This window comes from Cutaneotrichosporon oleaginosum, assembly GCF_008065305.1.
Source record: "Cutaneotrichosporon oleaginosum strain ATCC 20508 chromosome Unknown ATCC20508_contig08, whole genome shotgun sequence".
Lineage (NCBI taxonomy): Eukaryota > Fungi > Basidiomycota > Tremellomycetes > Trichosporonales > Trichosporonaceae > Cutaneotrichosporon > Cutaneotrichosporon oleaginosum.
The window spans coordinates 219,324-243,154 of record NW_027072177.1 but is presented as its reverse complement, the minus strand read 5'-3'; the positions used below and the strand labels follow the sequence as shown (position 1 = coordinate 243,154).

The following is a 23,831-nucleotide window of genomic DNA, read 5'->3' as shown; positions in this document are numbered from 1 at the left end:
AGCGCGCAGAATCAGATTGTAACCAACACAACCGCATCGTGCGTGTACATATGCCGTGCGCGTGCCCTACTAACGCTCACGGCCAATTGCCCGTGGGCGGCGACGCCTTTAGAACATGTTGGGTTCGTTTCAGAACTCCGAGGTCCGACACTTGTTTTTCATCCGTCAGTCACGAACGTGCTCGCCGCGCGCCGAGCTTGGCGCAACCACTGTCTTGCCTCACGATTGAATCTCCACATCCCCACAACATGCAATGCAGCAACCTAGCAGGCCGCCTAAAACTCAACAGCGTCCGAGAATACAGCGCGCAGCCTTCAGCCTGTACGTAAGGTACGGCTGAAACATGCCGAGGGCCGAGGGCCGCCGCTCCCCGTTCCAAACCCAACTGCTGCCCGTCCCCCGCCCCTGTCCTAGCCCGGCTCTATGCTGTCACGCATGATATGATGCATAGTTCGACAATCCATTCGCCGGCACCATCACCATCGTCCCATTCGGCTGTGGATTCAGACGGAGGTACGAGACCGTACTACAAACGGATATGGCCGAAATGCACTGCTTAGACCTAGGCCGACGGGGCGGCGACCTTCTCCAGGAGAGCCTGCGGTGTTAGCGTTATGATTCCTCATACGCCGAGATAGGGCTGATGAATGGGCAATGATTGTTTGTGCCTGCCTTTGATTTCTTCTCAATCATGCCGGCCAGCAAGCGCCAAACCAATGTCTCGGCGCCCCAAACCTCCATGTTGCCTCAATTTCCCAATAAACACTCACGGTCAGCTTGGCCGGAACAGCGCCGGTGAACTCGTCAATGACCTGGCCGTCCTTGTAAGCCTTGAAGGTAGGCATGGCACGGATGCCCTCGGACTGGGCGATCTCCTGGGAGGCGTCAGCTTTGGCTCCAACATTGTCACAGTCCAAACGCCGGCGTCTATGAAAGCGGTGAAGGGCTCTGGTGGAAAAGCAAGCGCTGATTCCAGTGTCACCAGACGTGCCTCGCGGAAGGCTGCTGACCAACCCGCTGCGGAACTGGAAGGGGGTTGAGGGAGAGAGAGAGGAGGCATGCGGAAATGACTACCAGGTAGCTGGACCCGAGGAAGCGTTGTGCGATGCGCTGATCGCCTGATGGGCACCCGCATCGTCAATCATTCAAGCCTCAACTGGTCAACCGCTCAGCCAGCCAGAAAAATGTCCGCCCACGTCGTTCGACGACCAGCCCGCGCTCATGTTACGAATAAACACGAGAACAGCGGGAACCATCTTACGCAATGCGCAAAAAGGTCGTGCTATGCAGTGGAACCAGAACCAAGGCCCGCGGACCTCTTTAGTCGCCGAGAGTATGGAGAGCCGCATGAAAAATGCGGAATGCGGGAGCGATGTTGGGAATGGAGGGTGTTTGGACGCAGGCACCAGGAGTGGGACGACGTTCCGGCATTTGCTTGCGGACATCTCACTCCAGGTCCAAAATTGGGTGGATCGGGCCTGTCACGCCCGGGATATGCAACGGCTGGGACAGAAGGAGTGATGGTGTGGCAGAAAAGTGCAATAGGCGATACACGTTCACCGCGCGTGCGCACAATGAACAAGTCATGGACGACAGGTGAGACGCGTCAAGACGCGTCGCGCTTGGGTGGGTCCCCACGCCCAACCTTCTCCTGGTCCTGCCCACCGCGCTGCGGGCGATGAACGAGCCTCCAGCACGATCCGAAGGGGCATTGACGCGCCGCAGCACGTCGCGCCAAGCGGGCGCCGCCCTCACCGTCCGCGCCAGCATAAATTGGGCCCTTCGGCTCGGGCAGCAGGTGAAGCTGCGCTCGAGGAATGCGAAAACGCATCCAGAGCGGAATGCCCCGCCCAACGTGGTGTAATCACCAGCAGCAACTCCTCCAACACGTGACACAGACGCCATCACGACAACACCAATACTCACGGGCTGCTCCTCGATGTCGACCTTGACAAACTTGACGTTGGGGAACTTGCCCTCAAGCTTGGCGAAGTGGGGGCCGATGAGCTTGCAAGGGCCGCACCAAGTGGCCCAGTAGTCGACAACGACGACGTCGCCAGAGTTGATCTGGTATCAGCAGTGTCACAGTGGTGGCTAGGCAGGAGCACGGGGCGAAGAGCTGGTCGGGTGTGTCGCGGCACGAGCAGCAAATGGAAGGCATCCACAGTCACGGAGCCGTACTCCCCGTCGAGCGGGGTTGCCCCTGCCGTGGGGGCTGGCGGATGCTTTCGAGACGAGCGGGTGGTGCGAGGCGAGCAGAATCATGTTCTCCCATCTCTGGGCGCCCGGGCCCGGCGCTCCTGTTCATCTTGTCTGGCCCAGCTCGGACCCAGCTCGGCCTGCGGAACAACGGACCTCGAGGCCGGCGGCGCGCATGGCAAATGTTCGGTCTCACAACCGTAGACAACAGAGTGTATCAGGCGGATGCTCGTCGCCCGTGCCGCTGAAGCCTGAGTGTCCGACCATTCAGAGATCCTAGGGCGCAGAGGCCTGGTGCGAAGAAGGCTGCTCCACACCCCGCGTACGCCTCTCCTGCTACCTTGCAATGCCGTGGTATTCGTAGTGCACTCACAAGCTGCTTGAACTCCTCGGTGGACTCGATAGCCTTGACCATTTTGCTGTATGTGTAGTGCGGTGATGGGTGATGATGAGGTGTCGGGGTGTTGATAAATGGGGACGGGAGCAGATTCGAGGGCGATTGGGTAATCGGGGGTCGGGCTCGGCGATCGATGGACTTAGCCTTCTCGGACTGTCTGTGTGATGGTGTGAAGATGTGAGGAATCAGAATCAGTGTGGGAGCTCTCTGCATCCCAACGCTCACGCATTTATACATGCATCTTCAGCACTGCTTAGTCACTTTGCCACCTCGCACTCCGACATGATTCATGAGTCGGTGACGAGCAGGATGGGATTTTTCACCATCGGCCGAGATGACGACGCACGAGGTATGACGTGACTGAACAGTTGGCATGCTGAGGAATTGGTTCTGCCCCACGACGTTTCTGGGAAGACTGCCCCACTTTGAGTTTTGTCTCGTTACTTGCAGGACATCACAAACGATGTATCGCCGCAACCGCCCCGCTGACACAAGTAGCACTGCGCTCCTGCCCTCGCCCTGTACGTGTAAGCATGATCTGAAAAGTGAGTACCAAGTCGTAGCGAAGCGGGCGTGAATCTGATCAGGCCGGTGAGCAAGTCTGTCTCGTTTGTCTCCACCTCCCCTGCAGACCGCAATCTCTCCTCACGGTTGGAACGCATTGGTTTCTGCTGGTCTTTGTCGCCAGCTCATCACCCTCGACTGAAGCCCACCTGCTCAGCTCCCCAGAAGGGTTGAGTTGGCAGGCGAGAGGGAGTGAGTGAAGCAAGTCCATTCGCTCTGCGAACGAAAAGAGTCACCACTTTCAACCGCATTGTCTGTATCTACGACCGTCCCGACGGCGATGGATCTTTTCCTGGTGGTCAATACAATTTGGCGGGGGGGCGTAACAACTCGGTGTGATAGACGACCTGCTGCATTAACACTACATCACTTCCAACTTCAACGAGGCTCGCCGTATTCCATCATTGTTAGGATGGTATACAACTTCATCGGCTGACTTCCATCGAAGGCTTCTTGGTCCAGGGGTACGATAAGCGCTTCGGGTTACGTCAGCTTTGGCTGTCCCGTCGTGAACACGACTGTGCTTGACCCGGGTTCGAGTCCCGGAGAAGCCCTCCTTTTGCATTCTGATCTGTGGCTTTTCAACCAGAGAGGCAACTAGGAAGAGAGACTTCGCCGCTTTCCTCAACCAAGCACACTGCGCCCAATGCATACATGCGGTCGTTACTAGTCATGCTGTTTGTTCCGCGACATCCATTATGAAGGAGATGCTACGTCTTGCCGCCGAGCCACCGCCCCAGCTTCTCCCACCAGGAGCGCTTCTTGCCCATGTCGATCATGGTAGCCTCCTCCTCGCCACCCTCCCGCACCCGGCGCTTGAAATCACCAGGCTTCTCAACTCTGCGCCCGCCCCACAGCCCGCGCCGGTGTTTCCTCGCGTCATCCTCCTCTGCCTGCAGCTTCTCGAGGCCCCACGGGCCGAACTCGGCCCCGCCTTGCGTGTAGACGACGGCCATGCCCTCGCGCAGCATCATAAGTGGGAGCGGTTTGTCCGGGAGCACAGCGCGCGAGATCCACGGCACAGCGACGATGCGCCCGTACTGGTCCTTGCGCAGGAGCTGGCACTTGACCCGCCGGCCCTCGACCGTGTCGATGAGCCACTGCAAGCTCTCTTTGGCGTGCGGCTGGGCCGGGTTACCAAAGTGCGCGAGCTCGGGCGCGTCGACGCCGGCGATGCGGATCGACAGCGTCTCATTCTTCAGTTCTGGTGTCAGCGCGCGGGCGAGAGCATACACACCCTTCGCGGTCGTGGGCACCGACCGCAGCTTGAGTGGGAAGCGCCAGAACGGCCCCGGCGTGTGGTACAGCCTAAACCCGTCTGTTGTCAGCTCCGCCGTCTCCGCAGCGCACCTCCGTCCCCCACACTGCGGTCAGCGGAGCCGTGGCCATACTCACCGGGTGACGATGCCCACGATCTTGCGCTTCTCGTCGATCATCGCGGCCGTCACGCTGTCCGCGTTCGGGATGCGCCGCAGGAAGCGGCGGTAGATCCCGATGCCCGCGAACGTCACGGCGACCGCGCACCCGCCGGAGAGGATCGCGGCCTTTGCCGGATCCCGCATCGCGTCGGCGAGCCATGGGGGCCACGGCGAGGGCGTCCCGCCCACCACGCCGCTGAGAGACTCGAGCGGCGCGTGCGCAACATGTGTCGGTGCCGAGCGCGGCGGCGTTCGGCGCGCAAGCCTGTCGGCGCACTCTGCGGGTTCCATGTGGGTATGTTGGTGAGCGGAAAGAACGGGACAAACCAAAACGCGCGGGGGGTCTGGGTAGACGATTCGACGGTCGAAACGTCATCATGCCTTGGCTTTCGACACAATCACATCCGCATACCATGTCCGAACCAGACACCTCCAACGGCGCGCTGGGCGCCCTCGGCCCCATTGGGCCGCTGCAGCGGCGGCTGAATGATGTGCGCGCATTCCAGCTCCCGCGCTTACGGACGTGCGCGTCCGTCGCAATGGCGCGCGACTTGGCCGCCGAAGCGCGCTCCGACCTCGAAGCCGTGCGCGCCGCGCTCGAAGAGGCGCACGAAGAGGCGGAGAACCTGCCGGCGCGCGAGCGCGAGGCGGCCGTCGCGGCCGTGACGGCGCTCGAGGGGGAGTACGCAGTGTGAGGGGAGAACACGTCGACCAGATCGGCCGAGAGCGGCGCTGATAACAGGACACACGCTGAATTCCGCTCCGCCCTCGTCGCCGCTAAGAAGGCGAGCGCGGCGGCTGCGCGCAAGCACGAGCTCCTCGAGCCACTGGACGAGCCGCGCGCCGAGCCCGCGGTCGTGGGGTGAGTTCTCCCACCCCGGCACAGCTAACGGCAGCGGCGATGACGCGCTGCAGACCAAGACGAACGAGGTGACGGACGCGCTGCGGCGCACCACGCAGCTCCTCCAGACGGAGCTCGAGCGCAGTGTGCTCAGCACGCAGATGTTGAGTGCGTAGCTCTCCTCGCTCGCGGCTGACTGCAGACGAGTCGACTACCACGATGCGCAGCACGCAGAGCTTGTACGACAACTACACGGCGCTGTTGAGTGCGTCGGGGCAGCTTGTGCGCGCGATCGAGCGCGCGGACTGGTGGGACCGCGCGCTCATCATGGCGGCCTTCGCGTGCTTCCTCCTCGCGGTGTTGTGGGTCGTCAAGCAGCGCGTGTTGGACCGCGTGGGCGGGGCGGCGGTGTGGTGGGTCGGCGGCAGCTACAAGCTCCTGCGCATGGTGGGGGGAGGCGGCGTGAGAGATGTCGCGACGGCTGGAGGCGCGGCCGTAGCGGCGGGCGCGGCGTCGAGTGCGGCTGCTGTGGCTGGCAAGGGCGCGGCGAAGGGCGCGCAAGGGAGGGTCGAGGTTGGGAAGAAGCTCCCGGTCATCGGCGCGGACTCGGCCGTCAAGTCGAAACGACTAAGCGATAAGGAGGCCAAGAACGCTCAGCCACCAGCGGATAGCCTGGTCGATGTGCCCGGCCATCGGCCTGTTGACAGCCCGGTACGCGCCCCCGCCCTCGAGCCGGAGGACATCGAAGTGCTCGAGGTGCCGCCGCGGGCGCGACCCAAGGAAGAGCTGTAAACTAGAACCAGTGGTATGTATCAACGGAGACTTTCTGCATACGAGCAAGTCTAGTACAGCATCGCAGAATGCGGGCATGGCACAGCTGAAACGGCCGTGTCGAATCGAGCAAGTAGAGGCCGGAGAGGGACAGTGTGGTCGTAGCAGGGAGTGTGGGGCCTGAGCCGGGGCAATGAGTGATGGTATGGACAGAGTGCTGGGTACTTGGAGGGGTGGGTAACGTGCGTCTGTCTCGAGTTTGAAGGTCGGCGTCTACTGCGGCGCGCGGATCCGCCTCGACTTTATAGAGAATTATAGACACGAAGATAAGTCACAGAGATAGAATATGCACAAGCGCGAAGTCTCCTGCCGGAGTCTCACTTCCCGCAGCGCCGGATCATGAAGATGCCGACGCGCGCCACCGCGGTCAGCCCTTGGCGTCACCGCGCGAACAGAGCGTCGTCTTGGTGCTTGCGCTGTCGCGCGAGCCATGAGGTGCCCGCGGGACGCTGGACAGCGGGACGCCGCAAGCCCGCAGCGCCGACGTGGTCGCGCACAACGCGCGCACCCAAGTCGTGCCAGGCTGCCAGCATGAGCTGCTGCTCGAGGCGGTAGCGGCTGTCGATCGAGAGCGCATTGTGCTTCTGTCAGCGGAGTTATGGAACCGGCGCGTGTGCCGGCCGCAAGTGCGGCCGGACCCACCTTGGCCACGCTGAGCTCGTTCTTGAGCGCGGCAATCTTGTTCTCAAAGTCCTGGCTCTGCTGCGTGAAGCCAGTAGACAGCTTCTTGTCATGCTCGGCGCGGAAGAGGGCGTCCTGGTTCTTGATGAACGCACGGGCCTTCTTGAGCTTGTCGTGGAGGCTGGTGACCTCGGTCGTGAGGACGTCGTTGCGCGACTGCAGGTCAAGTATCTGGGCCTGCGAGCGGGGTGATGCGCCACCGGCCTCGAGAGATGTGCGCAGGTCGTTAAGCTTGCGCTCACGCTCAAGCGCCTCCTGGTTGTGTGCCATGCCAACAGACTGGAGCTCAATCTTGTCCATCATCAAGCTGGCGTCAGCGCTGTGTCTCGGTCATCACGCACCGGCGAATCTCCTCAAGATGCAGGCGGTCACGCTCGCGCAGTGTCGCAAGCTCGTCCTTGAGGGTCGCCACTTGCTCGCTGAACTGGACTGTCTCCGTTTTGGCCTCGTCACGCGCTGAAGCGATGATCGAGCGCTTGTCTTTGTCGACAAGGCCGAGGTCCGCACGCGCAGACGTGAGCTGGCGCACGAGGTCTTCGTGAGCGTCTTCCGCTGCCTGCTTGTCCTTGAGCAGCGTGTCACGCTCGGTCGAGACCTCGTCAAGGCGTTGCCTGAGAGCCAGCGCCGTCTGGGTGTTGTCGCCACCACGCCCCGTGAGGATGTGCTCGAGCTTGGCCTGCGCCAACTGGCTCTGCCGGTTCGCCTCCATGTAGTCGTTCTGGTAGCGCTCACGAGCCTTTTCCGTCTCCGCGAGCAGCTGCTCGAGCGCAGCTATCCGGTCGGCCTCGTCGCGCGGCGCGTTGACTTCGGCGAGTTTGCGCTCGAGCGCACGAATGCGCAGCTTGAGATCAGTCTTGCTGACGCCGTCCTCCGAGTCCGAGTGCTCGAGCTCGATCTCAAGACTCTTGTCGGCGAGCTGCAGCATCGACTGCTGACGCCTGGGTGCGTGCTCCAACTCCTTGACGCGCTCCTGGCTCGCCTGCAGCTCTTCTTGGACCATGTCGCGCTCGCGCTCCATGGCGGCAAGAGACTCCTGCACCTCCTCTAGCCGCACGCTGAGGTGTGCAAACTCGGCGGCTTGATCGTGCGCCTTCTTCTCGAGCGCATCAATCTGGCTCTTGTAGTGGTCGACGAGCGTCTTGCTCGCGCCGAGCTTCTTGATCTCGCTCTCGAGGTGTGAGTTTTTGTCGATCAAAGCCGCGTTCTCCTCTTCAAGGGTACGTAGCTCGCGGCGCAACCCCGCGCCCTCCTCGAGCTTTTTCTTATACTTTTCAATAACGTTTTCAGATTTGTGCAGCCGGTCCTCGACCTGGCGCAGTTCGTCAATTTCGTCCTGCAGCTTGCCGACATCGGTGGCGGTGGCGCGCAACTCTTCCACCGTGCGCGACAACTCGGCGACAAGCGCCGTCTGTTTCTCTAGTGCTGCCTCAGTCTCCGCGAGGCCGTCTTCCGCGCGTGCCAGGTCGGTGCGCAAATTATCTGCCTCGGACGGCCCGTCCTTGGCCCGTATTGCTTCGTTCTCGATCGTTTTGCGGCGGAACGTCTCTTGGCTCTCCTTTGCTGCGTTCAAGTTGATGTTGAGCGCCTGCACTTGTTCCGTCATGCCCTCGATGCGCGCCCGCAAGTCGTCATTCTCCGACAACAAGCGGTCGCGCTCTTCGCGCAGGGCCGAGTTGGGGGGGCTGATGTCGTGCTGCGAGTCTTTGTGTGGCTCGTCCTCGGGACCCTTGGGAAGGGTGGCCATGACACCCTCTATGGTCTTCATGAGCTCGACCATGGATCCCTCGTCGAGCGCCTGGATCTTGGCAATGACGCGCTCGTTGGCGGGGCCCATCGCACCGACTGCCACACACATGCGGCAGATCTGGGTGAGGCCCGATGTGCCCTCGGCGCTTTTCGGAAGGCGCGCAATGGCGTTAAAGTTGGGCTCAGAGAGTGTCGTGACCGCCAATGTGGGGGCGTTGGGGTGGTTGAGCGGGTAGCTCAGCAGGAGGCGGTACAAGCGTTTCCTGTGGTCAGCCCGCCCGCCAGCTGCTTGCCGGCCTACATGATGTTCATGCGCAACACCCAATTGTCCTGCCCAGTAACGCCCGAGCCGGAGGTACGCGCGTGTGACTTGGGGCCGCCCTTGAAGTGGGTGCCGTCGCTGCATGTCAGTGTGTGTGTGTCCGGCCGGCGGCGTACATGGAATGCATGACCTGGCATCAGCTCTGAGAGACATGCGCAGAAAAGCGCGGTGGCAATGGCACGACGGGGACCGAGGCCGTGCAGATTTCACCCACCTCGAGCAGGACTTTGCCATCGCAGAGCTGGTCGAACGTGGTGACTCGCCGCGAGGGGCGGAACGAATTGAATAGCGCGAGCAGGGCTTCCTGCTCGCGTCGGGACATAGTGGGCCGTCCAGAAGTGCCAGTCGCCCTCGCGGGCGCAGTGTAAGGAGGAGAAAGCGGAGTGTGATGGAGTAGAATGTGATGCGAGGACGACGAGGGCGGAGGGAGCGGAGGAGAAAGGTGAGGAAGAGAGAACGAGCAATGCTCGCGATGGCAGTGATGGGATGGCCACCCAACTAGGGTTTACAGGACGTGGCCCGTGCGGAGACCCCGGGCTCCCACGTCGCGTCGCGCGTCTCCGCCAACCCCCGACGCCGCGGTATGCACTCTTGACCTCTCTTCAACTTCCGCCCATGCGCCCACCATCTCCGGGTCGTGCAGCTGTACATTGTCTCTTCATCCGTCTTGGCCAGAGTAGAGGAGTAGAGATGGGACGGGATAATCCAGTGGGGAGCGCATGAGCCTCCGCGCAGATCTGAGCGCGCGTTCATCTCTGCATTCCTGCAGCCTGCGGCCTGCGGCCTGCGCAGGGCCCTTGGCATCTGTCCCCAGCCTCGGTGCCGATAATGTGTCCTGCTCATCTGCGGCCATTGAGACTACCTTCATCTCGGAAGGGTGTCGGCCGGAGGATCCGGTGGCGAGGGAATTACAGCTGCAGACCTTTGGTGCCCGTCCACACTGCGCCCTTGAGGCTCGCCCGGTCGTCGAATGTCTTCACTCGCAAGCTGTTCAGTGCTGGAGCTTGCAGGTAAATTGCTGGAGGGATGGCTAGGAGAAATCCATAGGATCAGCTTGTCTACCCACAATGTTCTTGGCGACGTCAAGAAACTCGTGGGAGGTTTGTATTGGTTTTCTACGACCTGATGCGCCCAGAGGCCATCAGGCCATCTCCTCTCGAGGCCAACCAGCTGCCGGGTGCAGTAATGACTTCAGGACCAGCACTCCCGGTACACCAGCTCACAATTGTCATCTACCCTGTTTCTCCGGGTGTTGCAGCGCACCTCATTGTCTAAGAGTTGGGGAAATGCGTGCAGGGGCCCATTGACGGGATCGACGGTCCGACACTTTGGTCGTCGGCGCTCCGACATTGATTGGGGAGAGCATTGTGATGCCATCACATGTGTCGAGTCTCGTACGTTGCACCGTACCGTGCTGGAGCCGCAGGGCCGATCGACGGTCGGTCAAAAACAGGCAAAAAGCAAAAGAATACACTGTAAGGGAGTCGAACCCCTGCCGCGTCGATGGCAACGACGCATGATACCGTTTCACCAACAGTGTTCTATGTGAAGTTCATTGATCTCTCCCACTCGTCGCCGCCGACTTTGCATTTTACCTCTCGCCTGTCGTTCTCTTCCGCGACAACTTCGCTGGAATCAGCACATTCAGATAACAACGGTCATCACGAGCAACCGGGCAATACGTATGTGTAGCGCTACGGGAGCTGCACAGCTCGAGGCTGGCCAAGGTCATCTCAATGCCCATTTGCATGTTCAACGGACGTATGATAGGTAACATCAGGTAGAAGCCACTTTTCCCCCCCACTTAATGCCTGGAGTCCGACTGCATATCACTACATCACTATGAACGCCTTTTGCTAGATTAGATGCCGGCGTCCTTCTTCATCTTGTTGAGAGCCGAGCCGGCCTGGAACCAAGCCCACTGTCCCTCGTTGATGGTGTTGGTGGTCTGGAACGAGTACTCGGAGCCGTCGGCGCGCTTGCCCTTGACGGTGATCTCCTGCCCAGGCTTGAAGTCGTTGAGGCCGACAATCGAGAGCTTGTCAGAGCCCGAGATGAGGTCGTAGTCCTTGGGGTCCTTGAACCAGAGGGGAAGCATGCCCTGCTTCTTAAGGTTGGTCTCGTGGATACGAGCGAACGAGCGGACAATGACGGCGCGGCCACCGAGGAAACGGGGCTCAAGAGCGGCGTGCTCACGCGAAGAGCCCTCACCGTAGTTCTCGTCACCGACGACAACCCACGGGATGCCGGCGTCACGGTAGGCGGCACCGACAGTGGGGACGGCACCGTACTCGCCGGTCATCTGGTTGAGGACCTTGTTGGCCTCACCGTTGTCGGCGTTGATGGCACCGATCAGGCAGTTCTGCGAGATGTTCTCGAGGTGGCTGGAGCGTCAGTATGTAGTTTCGAGTAGATTTCGTCTACTCACCCACGGTACTTGAGCCAAGGGCCACCAGCAGAGATGTGGTCGGTGGTGCACTTGCCCTGGGCCTTGATGAGGACGGGGGCGTCAATAATGTCCTTGCCGTCCCAAGGGGCGAAAGGCTTGAGGATCTGGAGACGGTCCGAAGTGGGCGAGACAGCGACCTCGACCTTGGAGCCGTCGGCAGGGGGAGCCTGGAAGATGTTCTCTCCCGGGTCGTAACCCTTAGGGGGGAGCTCGAGGCCCTTGGGCTCCGAGAACTTGAACTCCTTGCCGTCGGCGCCCTTGAGCGAGTCGGTCATGGGGTTGAAGGTGAGGTCACCAGCAAAGACCATGGCGGTGACAAGGTCGGGCGAGGCGACGAAGGCGTGGGTGGCGGGGTTGGCGTCGTTACGGCCAGTGAAGTTACGGTTGTACGAGGTGATGATCGAGTTCTTCTCGCCCTTCTTCACGTCCTTGCGGTCCCACTGACCAATGCAGGGGCCACAGGCGTTGGCGAGAACAACACCGCCGATGCCCTCAAAGGTGTCAACAAAGCCGTCACGGGCAATGGTAGCGCGGACCTGCTCCGAGCCGGGGGTGATGGTGAAGCCCGACTTGGCCTTGAGGCCGTGAGCGGCAGCCTCCTTGGCAATGTGAGCCGAGCGAGACATGTCCTCGTACGAAGAGTTGGTGCACGAGCCGATGAGGCCGACCTTGAGCTCCTCGGGCCAGCCGTTCTTCTTGACCTCGGAAGCAAACTTGGAGAGAGGGGTTGCAAGGTCGGGGGTGAAGGGGCCGTTGACGTGGGGCTCGAGCTCGTCAAGGTTGATGGTGATGTGCTGGTCGTACTCGGCGCCCTCGTCGGGGGTGAGGTTGTGCTTGAAGGCGTTGGCGTACTCGGCAGCGGGGGCACGGTTGGTGGCACGGAGGTAGTCGGCCATGCGGTCGTTGTAGGGGAAGAGGGAGGTGGTAGCACCGATCTCGGCACCCATGTTGCAGATGGTAGCCATACCAGTGCACGAGAGCGAGTCGACACCGGGGCCGGTGTACTCGATGATGGCACCAGTGCCACCCTTGACGGTGAGGATGCCGGCGACCTTGAGGATAATGTCCTTGGGGGTAGTCCAGCCCGACATCTTGCCGGTAAGGTTAACGCCGATGACCTTGGGGCACTTGAGCTCCCAAGGAAGGCCGGCCATGACGTCGACAGCGTCGGCACCACCGACACCGCAGGCAACCATGCCGAGACCACCGGCGTTGGGGGTGTGCGAGTCGGTACCGATCATCATGAGACCCGGGGTGGCGTAGTTCTCGAGGATGATCTGGTGGATGATACCAGATCCGGGCTTCCAGAAGCCAATGCCGTACTTGGCGCAGGCGGTGGCAAGGAAGTCGTAGACCTCGCGGTTGATGTCAATGGCGCGCTTAAGGTCGGGAACACCAGAGATCTGGGCCTGGATAAGGTGGTCGCAGTGAACCGAGGTGGGGACGGCGGTCTGGGGAAGGCCGGCCGACATGAACTGGAGAATGGCCATCTGGGCGGTGGCATCCTGGCAAGCAACACGCTGGAAATGTTAGCAATGGATTGTGCGGCGGGGCGATGCATGGATGTACTCACGTCGGGGCGGAGCTTGAGGTAGGACTGGCCACGAGCAATCTCCTGTCCGTGCGGGTCGTCAAGGTGGCCGTAGACGATCTTCTCGGCGAGGGTGAGGGGGGCGTTCAGGCTGTATCGGTGTCAGTGACAGTTGTCTCTTGTTGGAGCGGGGTTGGCAAATGGAGCAGATGGTCACGGGACGTGGATGACAAGGTGTGAGAGAATGTGGGAGAAAATGGATGGGTAGAGTCGGAAGGTTGTAGCCGGGACTTTCAAGGAACGGCCATGGCTCCTCCCTCTGCGATTCCGCCAGGCAATTCCACCTCGCCCGGGTCCTGTGACGTGACGCATCCCCTCTCGTCCAACCACGGCCGCCGGTATAGAGCACCAGTGAGATGTCGGGGTTTCGCAGACCGCAGACGGCCGGCGATGAAGAACAGCTGCTGCGCCCAACGATGAGAAGCATAATGTGCGATGGGAGATGAGTTGATCGCCCAACTGTGCAGCCTAAACCCCGGCCGGCTATCCGGAGCAGGGGAGCGCAGTTTCCTATCTTGACTCGGACTAACGCACACACAACACGCACACCCGGACAACAAAGCCAAAGCGCGTAGGCCAGAAGATAGAGGAAGAAAGAGAATAGAGCAAAACCAAAGAAAAAAACTCACCGGTTGCGAACAATCTGGAGGTTGTCCTCGATGCGCTGGTAGTTGATAAACTTGCCCTTCTCGAGGTTGGACATGGGCACCTGGGTGGCGCCAATGTTGCTCTGGACGGACGCATAGGTGCGAACGCCACGGAGGAGGGACGAGGCCGAGGAGAGACGGGGAGTGATCATGTTGTGAAAGTGTGTGGTGTGAGAGTGGGGAGATTGAGAGGAGAGGGGTGGACGAGGAGCAGGGGTGGTGATGGAGGATGTGCCGTGCTCTTCTTCTCTGCTGCAACAAGGTGTTGTTGGCTAACGACCTAATGAAAAGCCCTTTGCCGTTTTAGAGATGGAAAAGTTGTAGGAGGAGGAGTGGTTGAAAGAGAAAGAGAGATGATGAGAAAGAGAAAAGCGGCGAGTGGATCAGCTTGAGAGATGAAGGGGAGGGGAGGTGAGGGGTGTGTGCTGTAATAGAAAGGCGCAGGCGCGAGTGCCCGAGAATGGCTCCAGGCTCCACTGCAACAAAGTACGCGCTCTCCTAATGGAGGGCTCTAGAGGGGAGGGGGAGGGCCACAGAGGCCAGAGGTTTGTCAAAAGGAGGCATCCTATTTGTTGAGCCTCACCTGGCATGTCCTCTACGGTGGAATGACGTGGGGTGAATCCCCGCAACATCCTGCTCATCCTGCTCAATTTCATCGGCCTTGAATCGCCGATGGTGGTCGCTGCTGCCACTTGCAAGGCACGGGCCGAACAAGTCCGACGCCGCCCCTCTATTACTTAACAATTCCTCCCATTTACTCTCTCCCTACTCTTCCCCGGTCTACTTGTCCTATAGTATTCCCTCCATTAACCCCATTAGTAGTAATGCACTCTACACCTCGACCACGTGACTCCATATCCGATTGAGCCGGTCTATCCACCCGCCACCGGTCAAACCAAACCCGGTGCATCCTCTGTACCTCTTCATCGGAACGCTTAACGCGGACTTCGGCTCCAGCTGCCACCAGCGAGCACTCCTCCCACGCACCCTGCTCCGACATGACATCGAGTTAGCGAGTAGCCAGCTGTACAAGGAGGAGGGCATCGGGCCAGCGGCTTGGCATATTGGCTGGCATACAAGATTCATGCGAGCTGCGATCCGATGCAATACGATTCCTCTCAACGCATCGCCGCGCGTCAAACACTCATCAATGTCCATGCATGCATCAAAAACAAGCGGCGTCCTCGCCCCGCTGACCCTTGCAAAGACCGAGCAGGCCGAGCAGGGCCGTTCAAGGGGCAGAGTGAGACCGCGGCCGGCGGCCCCGGCGTCAGCGAAAAGTCGTCGTTCATCGGCGGCATCCGATGCCCGATCTCCGACGAACGACAAGCTGTGTCAAGCTGATCGCCCTTCTGAGCCTCGGCGTTGATCGCCGACAATACCGCCCTCGTCGTTGTCCATCCATGACACGCCGTCCACATCATCTGCATGCATGCATCAACACGGCACATTGCACACGGATGTGTGTCGCGACGCGTATGCAATTTCAATGTCTGGGGCGTCTCCTCGCATTGTCCCTTGTCCTACAAGCCTGCCAATCACACAAGGGCTATTGGACAAAGGACAGACGAGCGGTCACAGTTGTGCCGCGGCGCCGCGGCACAACTCGAGCGCCGCTTTGAGCAAGATGAGCAGTGAAATCAGAGAGTCGAGGTCATCGAGAACGTCTGGGTTTGGAAACAAGCAGAGACGCGTCTCCTGGGATGACTAGACGACGCCGAGACGCGACTTTGCATCACACATTCCCCCAGTGGCCAGTGGCAAAATAACAAAAATCCCCCGAGTCCCCCTCCACCACCTTCCTCGTCAGTCTCATCAACCTCCCAGATGCTCCTCCATTCATCTCATCACACTCTCAGCTTTGATCATCTTTTCATCCTTCCATCTCATCACAACTTTCTCTCTCTCGCTCTTATCCTCTCCATTGTTTCTCATCGCTCATCACTCTTTTTTCATCCCTCATCACCCATCACCCATCACCCATCACTCATCACTGACCACTCACTGATCCCATCACTACTCACGTGTTTCTAACCACGCTCACCCCCTTCCCCTCCACGCCTCCACCGCTGACGCGTCCGCTCTTCTTCTCCCCATCTCCCGCCTCCTCCTGGACCCACATGCCATCTCTTGTCCAGCTGCTCAGCCCCCCCACGCACCCACGCACCCACGCCCCACGCATATCGTCCCATCCATGGAAGCAAAGAACTTGCACGCGCGCCATGCGCCATCTTCGAAGCATGTGCAAGGGGTGTTGCAGGGTGACATCCAGAGGCACGCTCCTGCATCTCCCTCCTGGCCTCTGCCTCTGGCCCTCCTCCTGCTCCCTCCTGCCCATGCATCTGCGATCCTGCAATGTTACACTCGTACCCAGATTCACTTTTGGCGCGAGTGCGAATGTGTGTCTGGCATTCCCGGGGCCCTGCACTCACACCCTGCACGGTGGCCGCCATCCTGCCACGCATACCACGGAAACTACGGATACGCACAACGGATACCACGGCCCCAAATTCCCATAACGGCCACATTGACCAAAACACGCACGGGCTACACTCATACACCCCCCAACTCCTTTGTGGTGAGCGGCGGACTGCACTCAAGGTTCAGTGGCGGACGTGGCGGAACAAGGCATCACAGATGGCGGTGTATGCTCTGCCCCAACTGATAGGTCAGGAGAGTTAAAGGGCCTGTCAATGCCCGTCGCTCACGACCCCAGCCTCGACCCCACACAATCACCATCCCTCAACATGACCGCTCACTACCTGTCATGCTGTCACTCTCCGCTCAGGATGGGCAATCAATGAGATATTTGGGACAGTTCTTCAGCCCTCGACGCTCTCGAGCCTCCATCATGTCCAATGTCCAGCACACCATCGCTTGCTGCACATGTACCGATGTTGTACATTAGGAATCGGCACGCATCGGCACTGCGCGCACTTGCCCTGCTGTAATGCAGTCCTGTGCGTTGCAACCCCAGACGTCCGTCCGTCGTTGACGGGATGCACAGGTACATGGGGTCCCAGAGGAATACGAGTGCAGGGACATGAGCAATGGGTTACAGGTTGCAGGTTACAATTCAGGAGTGGTTCTCGTGGCTCATCTCCATGGGTCATGGCCGTGAGCTGGGTGTCAGCTCGGCCAGCACCGCCAACAGCTAGCGGCTCTCGGGCAGCTGCCAGCGGCCAGCAGCCAGCGGCGTGGATCGCTGGATCACTGTTCGGGAATCGGGTAATAGTGTAACACTTCTGTGACCCCGTCTGCTATTGTCCGCCACACCATCTGCTTTTGTACAACACTGACTCTCCGGGGACAAGCATGTGCCGAAGGCAACACTCATCCTCTCGCTCCTACTCCCCCTCCTCTTCGTCCACTTCTCCTGTCGCCCTCCTCCTCGTACCGTACCCCTCGCTTCTGTTCCGCTCCCAACCGCCTCGCCTCGTAAGCTTCCGCTTGGCGGCGCCACCACGGGCACAGACATCCAGAGGGACTTGTTTGACCTCCAGGTGTGTGTGTTCCCTCCACCCATGCTACCCACCTGACGCCACCGCCTGCCTTCCACCATCCAGCAGCCAGCAGCCAGCCGCCAGCCGCCAGCCCGCCAGCCCGCCAGCCAAGCGCCAACACTCTTCCGACAGTCTGAGATTCACATCATCTCCAAAACTCTCACCTCCCATCTTGCACCAACTCCACGACACGACACGACTCGCCACGACACGCTCCACTACCCAAAGCTAGATAAGCCCCCTTCCGTTTGAGCCGCCGCCGCCGCCTCCATCGACGACGGCGCACAGCCGAGCCTCATTCTTCGCTCTCCGCCCTCTATCATCCGCCCTCCGCCCTCCGCACCTGTCTCCCCCACCCCCCCCCTCCCCTCCAGCCTCCCCCGCCTCAGCCCACTCCTTTGTCCCCTGCCGACAGCCACGCCTTACAGCCACCACCACGGGCGTGCGGGCGAGAGACAGCCGCACATTCTTGCACACTGGGCTCGGAGGCCTGTCTCCTTGTTTTGCTGCCACGAAAGCACAGTACTGATCGGTCCGCGCGTCGGCATCCTTCAAGTTTCATGGACTCGGCGCCATGCCGTCTGTTCCTCCTTCTCCAAACATTGCCTCGTCGTCTTCAAAATCATCGCGCCAGTCTTCCTCGTCGGACGCGAACGCGAGAACACCTCTCGACAAGGGCAGAGAAGGTGTGTGGGATTGTGCCGCGTCTGGCGACACGCTCGCACGTCCATCCTGCCGGAACATGCTCGCTAACACGCCTTAGGCATGCAGGCGCAAGACGAGTACGGCGTGGGGGGGGGTGTTGGTGTGGGAGTTGGTGTCGGCGCGGCTATGGGCGACGCTGCCACGCTCAACAGACACCCACCGAGCCGTGCCGGTGACCAGCCAGCTGGCGCACACGAAGTATCTCGTGAGTTATTTCCCTCTTCTCTTCCGTACCTCGCTGACTGACTCGAAGGCGTACTGCCCCCATACGAACTCCAGCCTCTGCCCAGCAGCAGCATGTTCTATAACAAAGAATTTACCACGAGTCCCTTTGCCTACGTGACGACGCAGCCGACGCAAGCTGGTCCACCACCAGCCCCGCCTCCCCACCAGTACGGGTACCACCCCTACCGCGGTGAGTCCGGCGACTCGCGTACACTAACCGCAGTGCCACACTCGTCATCCCCGCCCGCGCTCTTCGGCGGGCCGAGCATGATGAGCATGGGGTCGTTTATGTCGACGATGCAAGATTCCTACCCGCTCACGAACCCGAGCCCCTCGCCCGCCGGCTCCATCTCGAGCTCGCTCGGCGGCTCCGTCTCCAGCCCCATGGGCAGCCCGCTCAGCAGCTTCGGAAGCCACCTCTCCGACATGTCGAGCATGGGCTACTCGCCGCCAATGCATGCCCCCTCGCCCCTCCCCGGCATGCCGTACGCGAACCCGCGCGAGCTGGCGTCGCGCCGCCCGCGCACATCGCACCGGCGGATACACCCGCGGAGCGTCAAGAGCGAAGAGGAAGACGACGACGACGACGACGACATGCTCGACGACGACGACCGCGTCGGCCTCGGCATCTCCGTGCAGGGGTGAGTCGAGTAGAGTGCGAAGAAATCTGACGGCCGCAGTGCGCAGGGGGCGCGCGGCCCCATCCGCGACGCAAAGGCCGAGGCCGGCCGTCTCAGCCGCATACAGAGCGAACAGGTGCGTGCACGAATGTGCGCAAGTTTATAGCAGAAACAGCGGCTGATGTGGCAGAAGCGGCGCAATGTCCTCAAGGACGGCTTTGAGCGCCTGCGCGCCATCCTCCCGCCGACGAACCAAAAGGGGTCTAAGCAAGTCGTGCTTGACAGAGGTGCGATGAGCGGCTAGCTGCGAGCGGCGAGCAGCGCGGCCGGTGGAGAGACTAACGCCAGCGGTGCAGCACATCGACGCGATCAAAACCTCCAACTCGTTGCTGTACGAGGAGCGGGGGCGGCTCATGGCCGAGAACCGGCGGTTGACGGAGGAGCTGGTCGAGCTGCGCCGGTGAGTTATGGCGATACGCACTAACGCTCACGCCAGTGCGAACAACCTCCTTGTGAGCTCGCACATCCCGCCGCCGGCGTCGGGCGAGCGCGGCCCGAATGGGTCCTCGAGCTCGGGCAGAGGCAGTGCGCACTTTGGCGCGCGCGCGTAGCGCGTCCGACTTGATCACGGACCCACCCACCACATGTTACCTGTCACCACAACCTGTCATCACTGTCACTGAGCTCGGGCTGTGGCGGCCCACATATTACCCCCCAGCGCTCTGTCATTCACTACCATAGACTCTTGGCAGATGCATCGCTGGCACCTATCCACTTCCCTATCAGCCACGAGGGTATCGACGCCATTTCAGGAGGAAAAGCATTCCGCGCAGCGTAGCGTGACGGACGCATGTCCATCGGCCGCTGGGCTGAGGCGTCGAGGCGGAGAGGGTGATGTGTCACGCAGGAGAGCGATGGCCGCGGCATGCAGGTGAAGATAGCGGCGATGGCGTGTTATCAGGCGCGCATCCAAGCCCGTGTCGTGTCTCAAGGACCGGAAACGTCCAGAGGTGTCCCGGATGCGCCGGATGAGTATGTCCTGTCCCTTGTGGTCACGATCAACTCGGTCAGATCGCTATAACTCACGAGCCTGTCCTGCCGTGGCCTCATTGCCTTGATCGACAACGCCGCGTTCACGATACCGCGACACTGTCCGAGAACCGTCCGAAGGACAACATTATAGCACAGGCTCCGGACTCCGAAAAACGGGTCTGCCACATCCAGTGCTCAGCCGCGGTAGATGGTTGGTGGAGAGTGACCGGCGGAATTCCACATGTTTAGTGGAGCTCCCGACGGCACCCACGTCCACGCATCGCTACATGCATATGCCAGATTGGTGTGACTCTGATTGGTACCAACTGAAACCGCGACTGGGACGCGACCGCGCCCCCGTCGCTCTGACATGCTTTTACAGCCACACTCTAACATGGGCCCACTCCGGCCCGACCTGCCAGGAAGACAAACTTCCGCACACCCAGCCCCAACCAACCACCACCCCCATTTCTAGCGGTCATCCAGCCGCTGTCATGCTCAGTGCGTCCAGACCCGGCATTACGTCGGTGCATGGCTCCCGCGTGCACACGGGAAGCATTGCGGTTGGATGCGGTTGCACGATTTTTCTGTGGCACGACGTCATTTCCGCCGCGCTCATCGGCTGACGTCACACCGCACCTCTCACCATACGTGCGGCCACTCCACGTCCGTCCCCGCCCCGTGAGAGCGACAGCGCCCGCCATAAAGGCAGCGCCGGGGGGGGCGTTCTCTTCATCCCCCACTGAACATTGACATGATGCGCCCAATCGCCCTCCGCAACGCCGCCTTCGCCGCGCCCCGCGCCGCCGCTGTGAGTCTTCCCGACCGCTACCTGCAACGCAGCTGACAACAGCGCCCCGCCCCCCGTGCCCTGCACGCCCAAGCTCGCGTGACGCCAAACGCTGCGCGCCAGGCGTTCCGCACGTACTCGACTGAGAGCGGGCCGGCCGCGGCCGCCCAGAGCCAGGGCATCGTCCTCGGCGCCCTCGGCCTCATCGCCATCGGCGGATACGTCTACCTCAAGCCGATCCGGGATGTGGCGTCCAAGATCAACAGCACGATGGAGGCCGCGCAGCAGACTGTCGACCAAGCCAAGGCCAAGGCGCAGGAGGTCGCGGCCGTCGCTGCGGACAAGGCCGGTGCCGCCGCCGAGACCGCCAAGGTCGTCGCTGAGAAGGCCGGCGTCGAGGTCCCCGACTCTGCAGGCGATGCCATGGACGGCCTCCTCCAGTCCCTCCTCCCCGGCGGCGCGTTCGTCGTGTACCAGCAGCTCTCGAAGCAGCTCAAGTCCGGCGACTTTGGCGGCATCCTCAGCAACCTCCAGGACGCGGACATGCAGAGCACGCTGGACCAGCTGAAGAAACTGGGCAACGACGACGTCGCGCGCGTCGTCGACAAGGTCCAGGCTGCGCTCGACAAGGCCGGCGGCAAGGTCACAGACCTCGACTGGAAGAAGCTGTCGCAGGACCTCTCCAAGGAGCTGCCAAAGGAGTACCAGCAGTGGGTGTCGTTCCTCGTCGGCAAGGTGCCGAGCATGGACGACTTTGACAAGTATGTCGCAGACGCCAAGAAGCTCGGCAAGGAGTCGCTCAACGAGCTCAACACCGCCGCAGACAAGGTGTACAAGAAGGTGCAGGCCGCCAGCAAGGACGGCAAGAGCGTCGGCGACGCGTTCGTCGAGGGCATCAAGGAGACGGCGCCCGAAGACATCAACAAGCTCGTCGACCAGCTGCGCAAGACGGCCAAGGACGCCGGCCTGCCCGCCGACGCCATCGAGAGCTACCTCCGCTCCAAGGCAGTCGACTCGGTCGACAGCGCCGAGAAGTGGGCCCGCGACATCGAGAAGACCGTCACCACCGCCGCCAAGTGGATCCCCGTCGAGCCCGAGACCGTCGTCGAGCAGGTCTCGTCCATCTCTCCAGCCCTGGGCAAGCTTCTGCACGAGGTGCTCAAGGACGCCAAGAACAAGGCCCAGGAGGGAAAGAAGATCGCCGAGGACACCGCCGACAAGACCAAGAAGGCCATCAAGGAGAAGTAAAGACATCAGTAGTACCGCATATGGGTTACCCTACGGGGCGAATGTAGCAGGCATGTATCCAATGACTCGGCTGTGAGTGTGGATCGCTACTTGCATCCATCGCTGAGCAGCACTAGACATGGTCTACAGTGTGGTGCCTGGGGTAGTCTAATGTGTGACTCACGCCCTGTGCTTGGGCAAACAGCTTCGCGCCGAGCGCGGGTGCAGCGTGGTCTCCAGGCAGTGAGCTACCAAGCAACGCGAACGAGAGACGTTCGATCTTATCGAGGGTGTCATGTTGAGGTGGGTTGCGTCTGGGATATTCCAGGAGCATAGTCATCGCCAAGCGCGCGGCCTCGACGTAGATGAGCGGCAACCCTGCGACCTGCCCTCGGATCTCATCAAGCGCCTCAAGGGCATGGCGGGCGGCGCTGAGCTGCAGTCTTTCCGAATCGCGGTGAGCGGGAAGATCGCGGTACACGCGCAAGTGCACATACCAGGCCAGCGGAGTCCACAGGGCTAGTGCCGAAGATGGATGGACAGGAAACAAACGTCCGATAGCGTCTTCAAAGTCAGGCTCGTGGGCGTAGCTCTTGAATGGCAGCCCGGTCCAATCGCTCCGCTGACCCCTGTCTCGACCGGGCTGCCGCCACAAACAAAACTGGGCCAGGACTCGGGCGAGCCGGGCGTGGAGAAGCAGCACTTCGTCCTCCTCTTCCCTGCTCGGGTCGCTTTCCGCACCGTACGCCTCGCACAGCGGTGTGGGGTCGAACTCGGGCGCCACATCTTCAGCGGCCACTGCCGTGTACACACGACAGACCTGGCGTCAGCTCCGCCACGAGGAAACGGACATAGGCGAAGAGTATGAGGCGGATGGACTGGCGGCGCGTCGGTTCGCGGCGTGGCGTGTCCAGGCCAAAGAGCTGGGCTACGGAAACAGTGGACACTCCTGACGCGTCGAGCTGGAGTCAGTCCGCGTCGGCGGATGCCTTCAGTACGTACCTTGCCCAACCCTCGCGCCCAGGTGAGTGCAGACCGTCCAGCCGCCATGTCCCCCGTGAACACAGCACGTAGCGCTAAGGCCGTGATCTCCTCGGGGCCAATGCCCAGCTCGATGTCGATCGTCGGGTCCTCCTCATCCTCTTCCACCTCGGGGCCAGCCTTGAAAGGGGTTAGTTGCTCAAGCCGCTCCAGAAGAGGGTATGCTCCCGCTCGCAGGTCGAAGCCAAACGTGCCGCAGGCGCCGAGCGAGTGAAGGAAGTAGGTGACCATTGCGCGGGCCGTGGGCGCATCAACGATGTTCTTGGAGATCACACTGGGACGCGGGTCGGCGCTGCCGATCTCGGGAAGGGCTTCGGCATGCTCAGGCGCTGACAGGCCGCCGACAGGCCGGTAAACAGGACGAGTGGAAGGCACTGTGTTCTCCCCCTCCGGCTGCAGTCCGTAGATCTCATTGGGCTGGGTGACCGTCGTGATGGCCATGAAGTCAGCCGTTGGAAAGGTGGCGGCGCTCGGCATCTGGCGAATGGCAATGCCGTCTTCTGTTGGCTCGGAGCTGGCCTCGGCCTCGCCTCGCGTTCGGCGCTCCAGCGCAAACACCTAGCTGTCAGGCGCCCGCTTAGACCCACCCACCGTTTCGCTCAGCCTCTGGATCTCGTGAGTCGCCCACTGCTTCCACGCGTCCTCCTGAGATCAGCTTATGTCCCAACATCACTCGCCTGTACAGGCACACCGTAGTTACACGGCTCGCCCCGCGATTCGCAACGCTTGCATTGCCCCGCCACCCTCGAGGGCACACACTTGTGCTGCCGTCAGCGGTGAAGGTAGAACCCCCCCCCCCCCCCACCTACTTTCACTTTGCGGCAGGCAACGCAGACCTTAGGCCGGCGCCCAATGTGACTGTCCGCCGGTGGAGTGCGCTGTTGAGCGGCGCGCGGCATTGCCATAGATGTCAGAAGATGAATGTCGTCGCTTCCGCAAGGTGTGCGGCCATCTCGGCGGGTGCCGATCAACCGCCGAAATTCCCGCTATGACGTCTCTGGC

General features: G+C 61.2%; 7 protein-coding genes across 7 annotated transcripts; 3 read left to right on the top strand and 4 right to left on the bottom strand.

Moving 5' to 3' along the window:
- Nucleotides 1–562: 562 nt before the first annotated feature.
- On the bottom strand, nt 563–2,809 carry COLE_07687 (uncharacterized protein; the record flags this gene model as incomplete). The annotated part of the gene is made up of 4 exons (XM_018424512.2): nt 563–598; nt 771–875; nt 1,927–2,067; nt 2,573–2,809. The coding sequence occupies 4 exons, from the start codon at nt 2,807–2,809 to the stop codon at nt 563–565; spliced, it is 519 nt and encodes a 172-aa protein (XP_018275329.1).
- A 2,182-nt stretch (nt 2,810–4,991) lies between these two features.
- Nucleotides 4,992–6,211, top strand: COLE_07686 (uncharacterized protein; the record flags this gene model as incomplete). The annotated part of the gene is made up of 4 exons (XM_018427028.2): nt 4,992–5,269; nt 5,321–5,440; nt 5,475–5,587; nt 5,622–6,211. The coding sequence occupies 4 exons, from the start codon at nt 4,992–4,994 to the stop codon at nt 6,209–6,211; spliced, it is 1,101 nt and encodes a 366-aa protein (XP_018275331.1).
- A 419-nt stretch (nt 6,212–6,630) lies between these two features.
- On the bottom strand, nt 6,631–9,321 carry COLE_07685 (uncharacterized protein; the record flags this gene model as incomplete). The annotated part of the gene is made up of 5 exons (XM_065626564.1): nt 6,631–6,831; nt 6,893–7,238; nt 7,273–8,940; nt 8,979–9,091; nt 9,214–9,321. 5 exons carry the CDS (start codon nt 9,319–9,321, stop codon nt 6,631–6,633), a joined length of 2,436 nt encoding a protein of 811 aa, XP_065482127.1.
- Nucleotides 9,322–10,860: 1,539 nt separating this feature from the next.
- On the bottom strand, nt 10,861–13,838 carry COLE_07684 (uncharacterized protein; the record flags this gene model as incomplete). Its single annotated transcript, XM_018424515.2, has 4 exons — nt 10,861–11,383; nt 11,428–12,968; nt 13,022–13,130; nt 13,669–13,838. 4 exons carry the CDS (start codon nt 13,836–13,838, stop codon nt 10,861–10,863), a joined length of 2,343 nt encoding a protein of 780 aa, XP_018275333.1.
- Nucleotides 13,839–18,386: 4,548 nt separating this feature from the next.
- On the top strand, nt 18,387–19,350 carry COLE_07683 (uncharacterized protein; the record flags this gene model as incomplete). Its single annotated transcript, XM_018419467.2, has 5 exons — nt 18,387–18,760; nt 18,800–18,875; nt 18,930–19,026; nt 19,088–19,199; nt 19,236–19,350. The coding sequence occupies 5 exons, from the start codon at nt 18,387–18,389 to the stop codon at nt 19,348–19,350; spliced, it is 774 nt and encodes a 257-aa protein (XP_018275334.1).
- Nucleotides 19,351–20,525: 1,175 nt separating this feature from the next.
- Nucleotides 20,526–21,809, top strand: COLE_07682 (uncharacterized protein; the record flags this gene model as incomplete). The annotated part of the gene is made up of 2 exons (XM_018425857.2): nt 20,526–20,582; nt 20,625–21,809. 2 exons carry the CDS (start codon nt 20,526–20,528, stop codon nt 21,807–21,809), a joined length of 1,242 nt encoding a protein of 413 aa, XP_018275335.1.
- Nucleotides 21,810–22,576: 767 nt separating this feature from the next.
- Nucleotides 22,577–23,734, bottom strand: COLE_07681 (uncharacterized protein; the record flags this gene model as incomplete). The annotated part of the gene is made up of 5 exons (XM_065626563.1): nt 22,577–22,750; nt 22,791–23,359; nt 23,421–23,474; nt 23,521–23,593; nt 23,639–23,734. 5 exons carry the CDS (start codon nt 23,732–23,734, stop codon nt 22,577–22,579), a joined length of 966 nt encoding a protein of 321 aa, XP_065482126.1.
- Nucleotides 23,735–23,831: the final 97 nt, after the last annotated feature.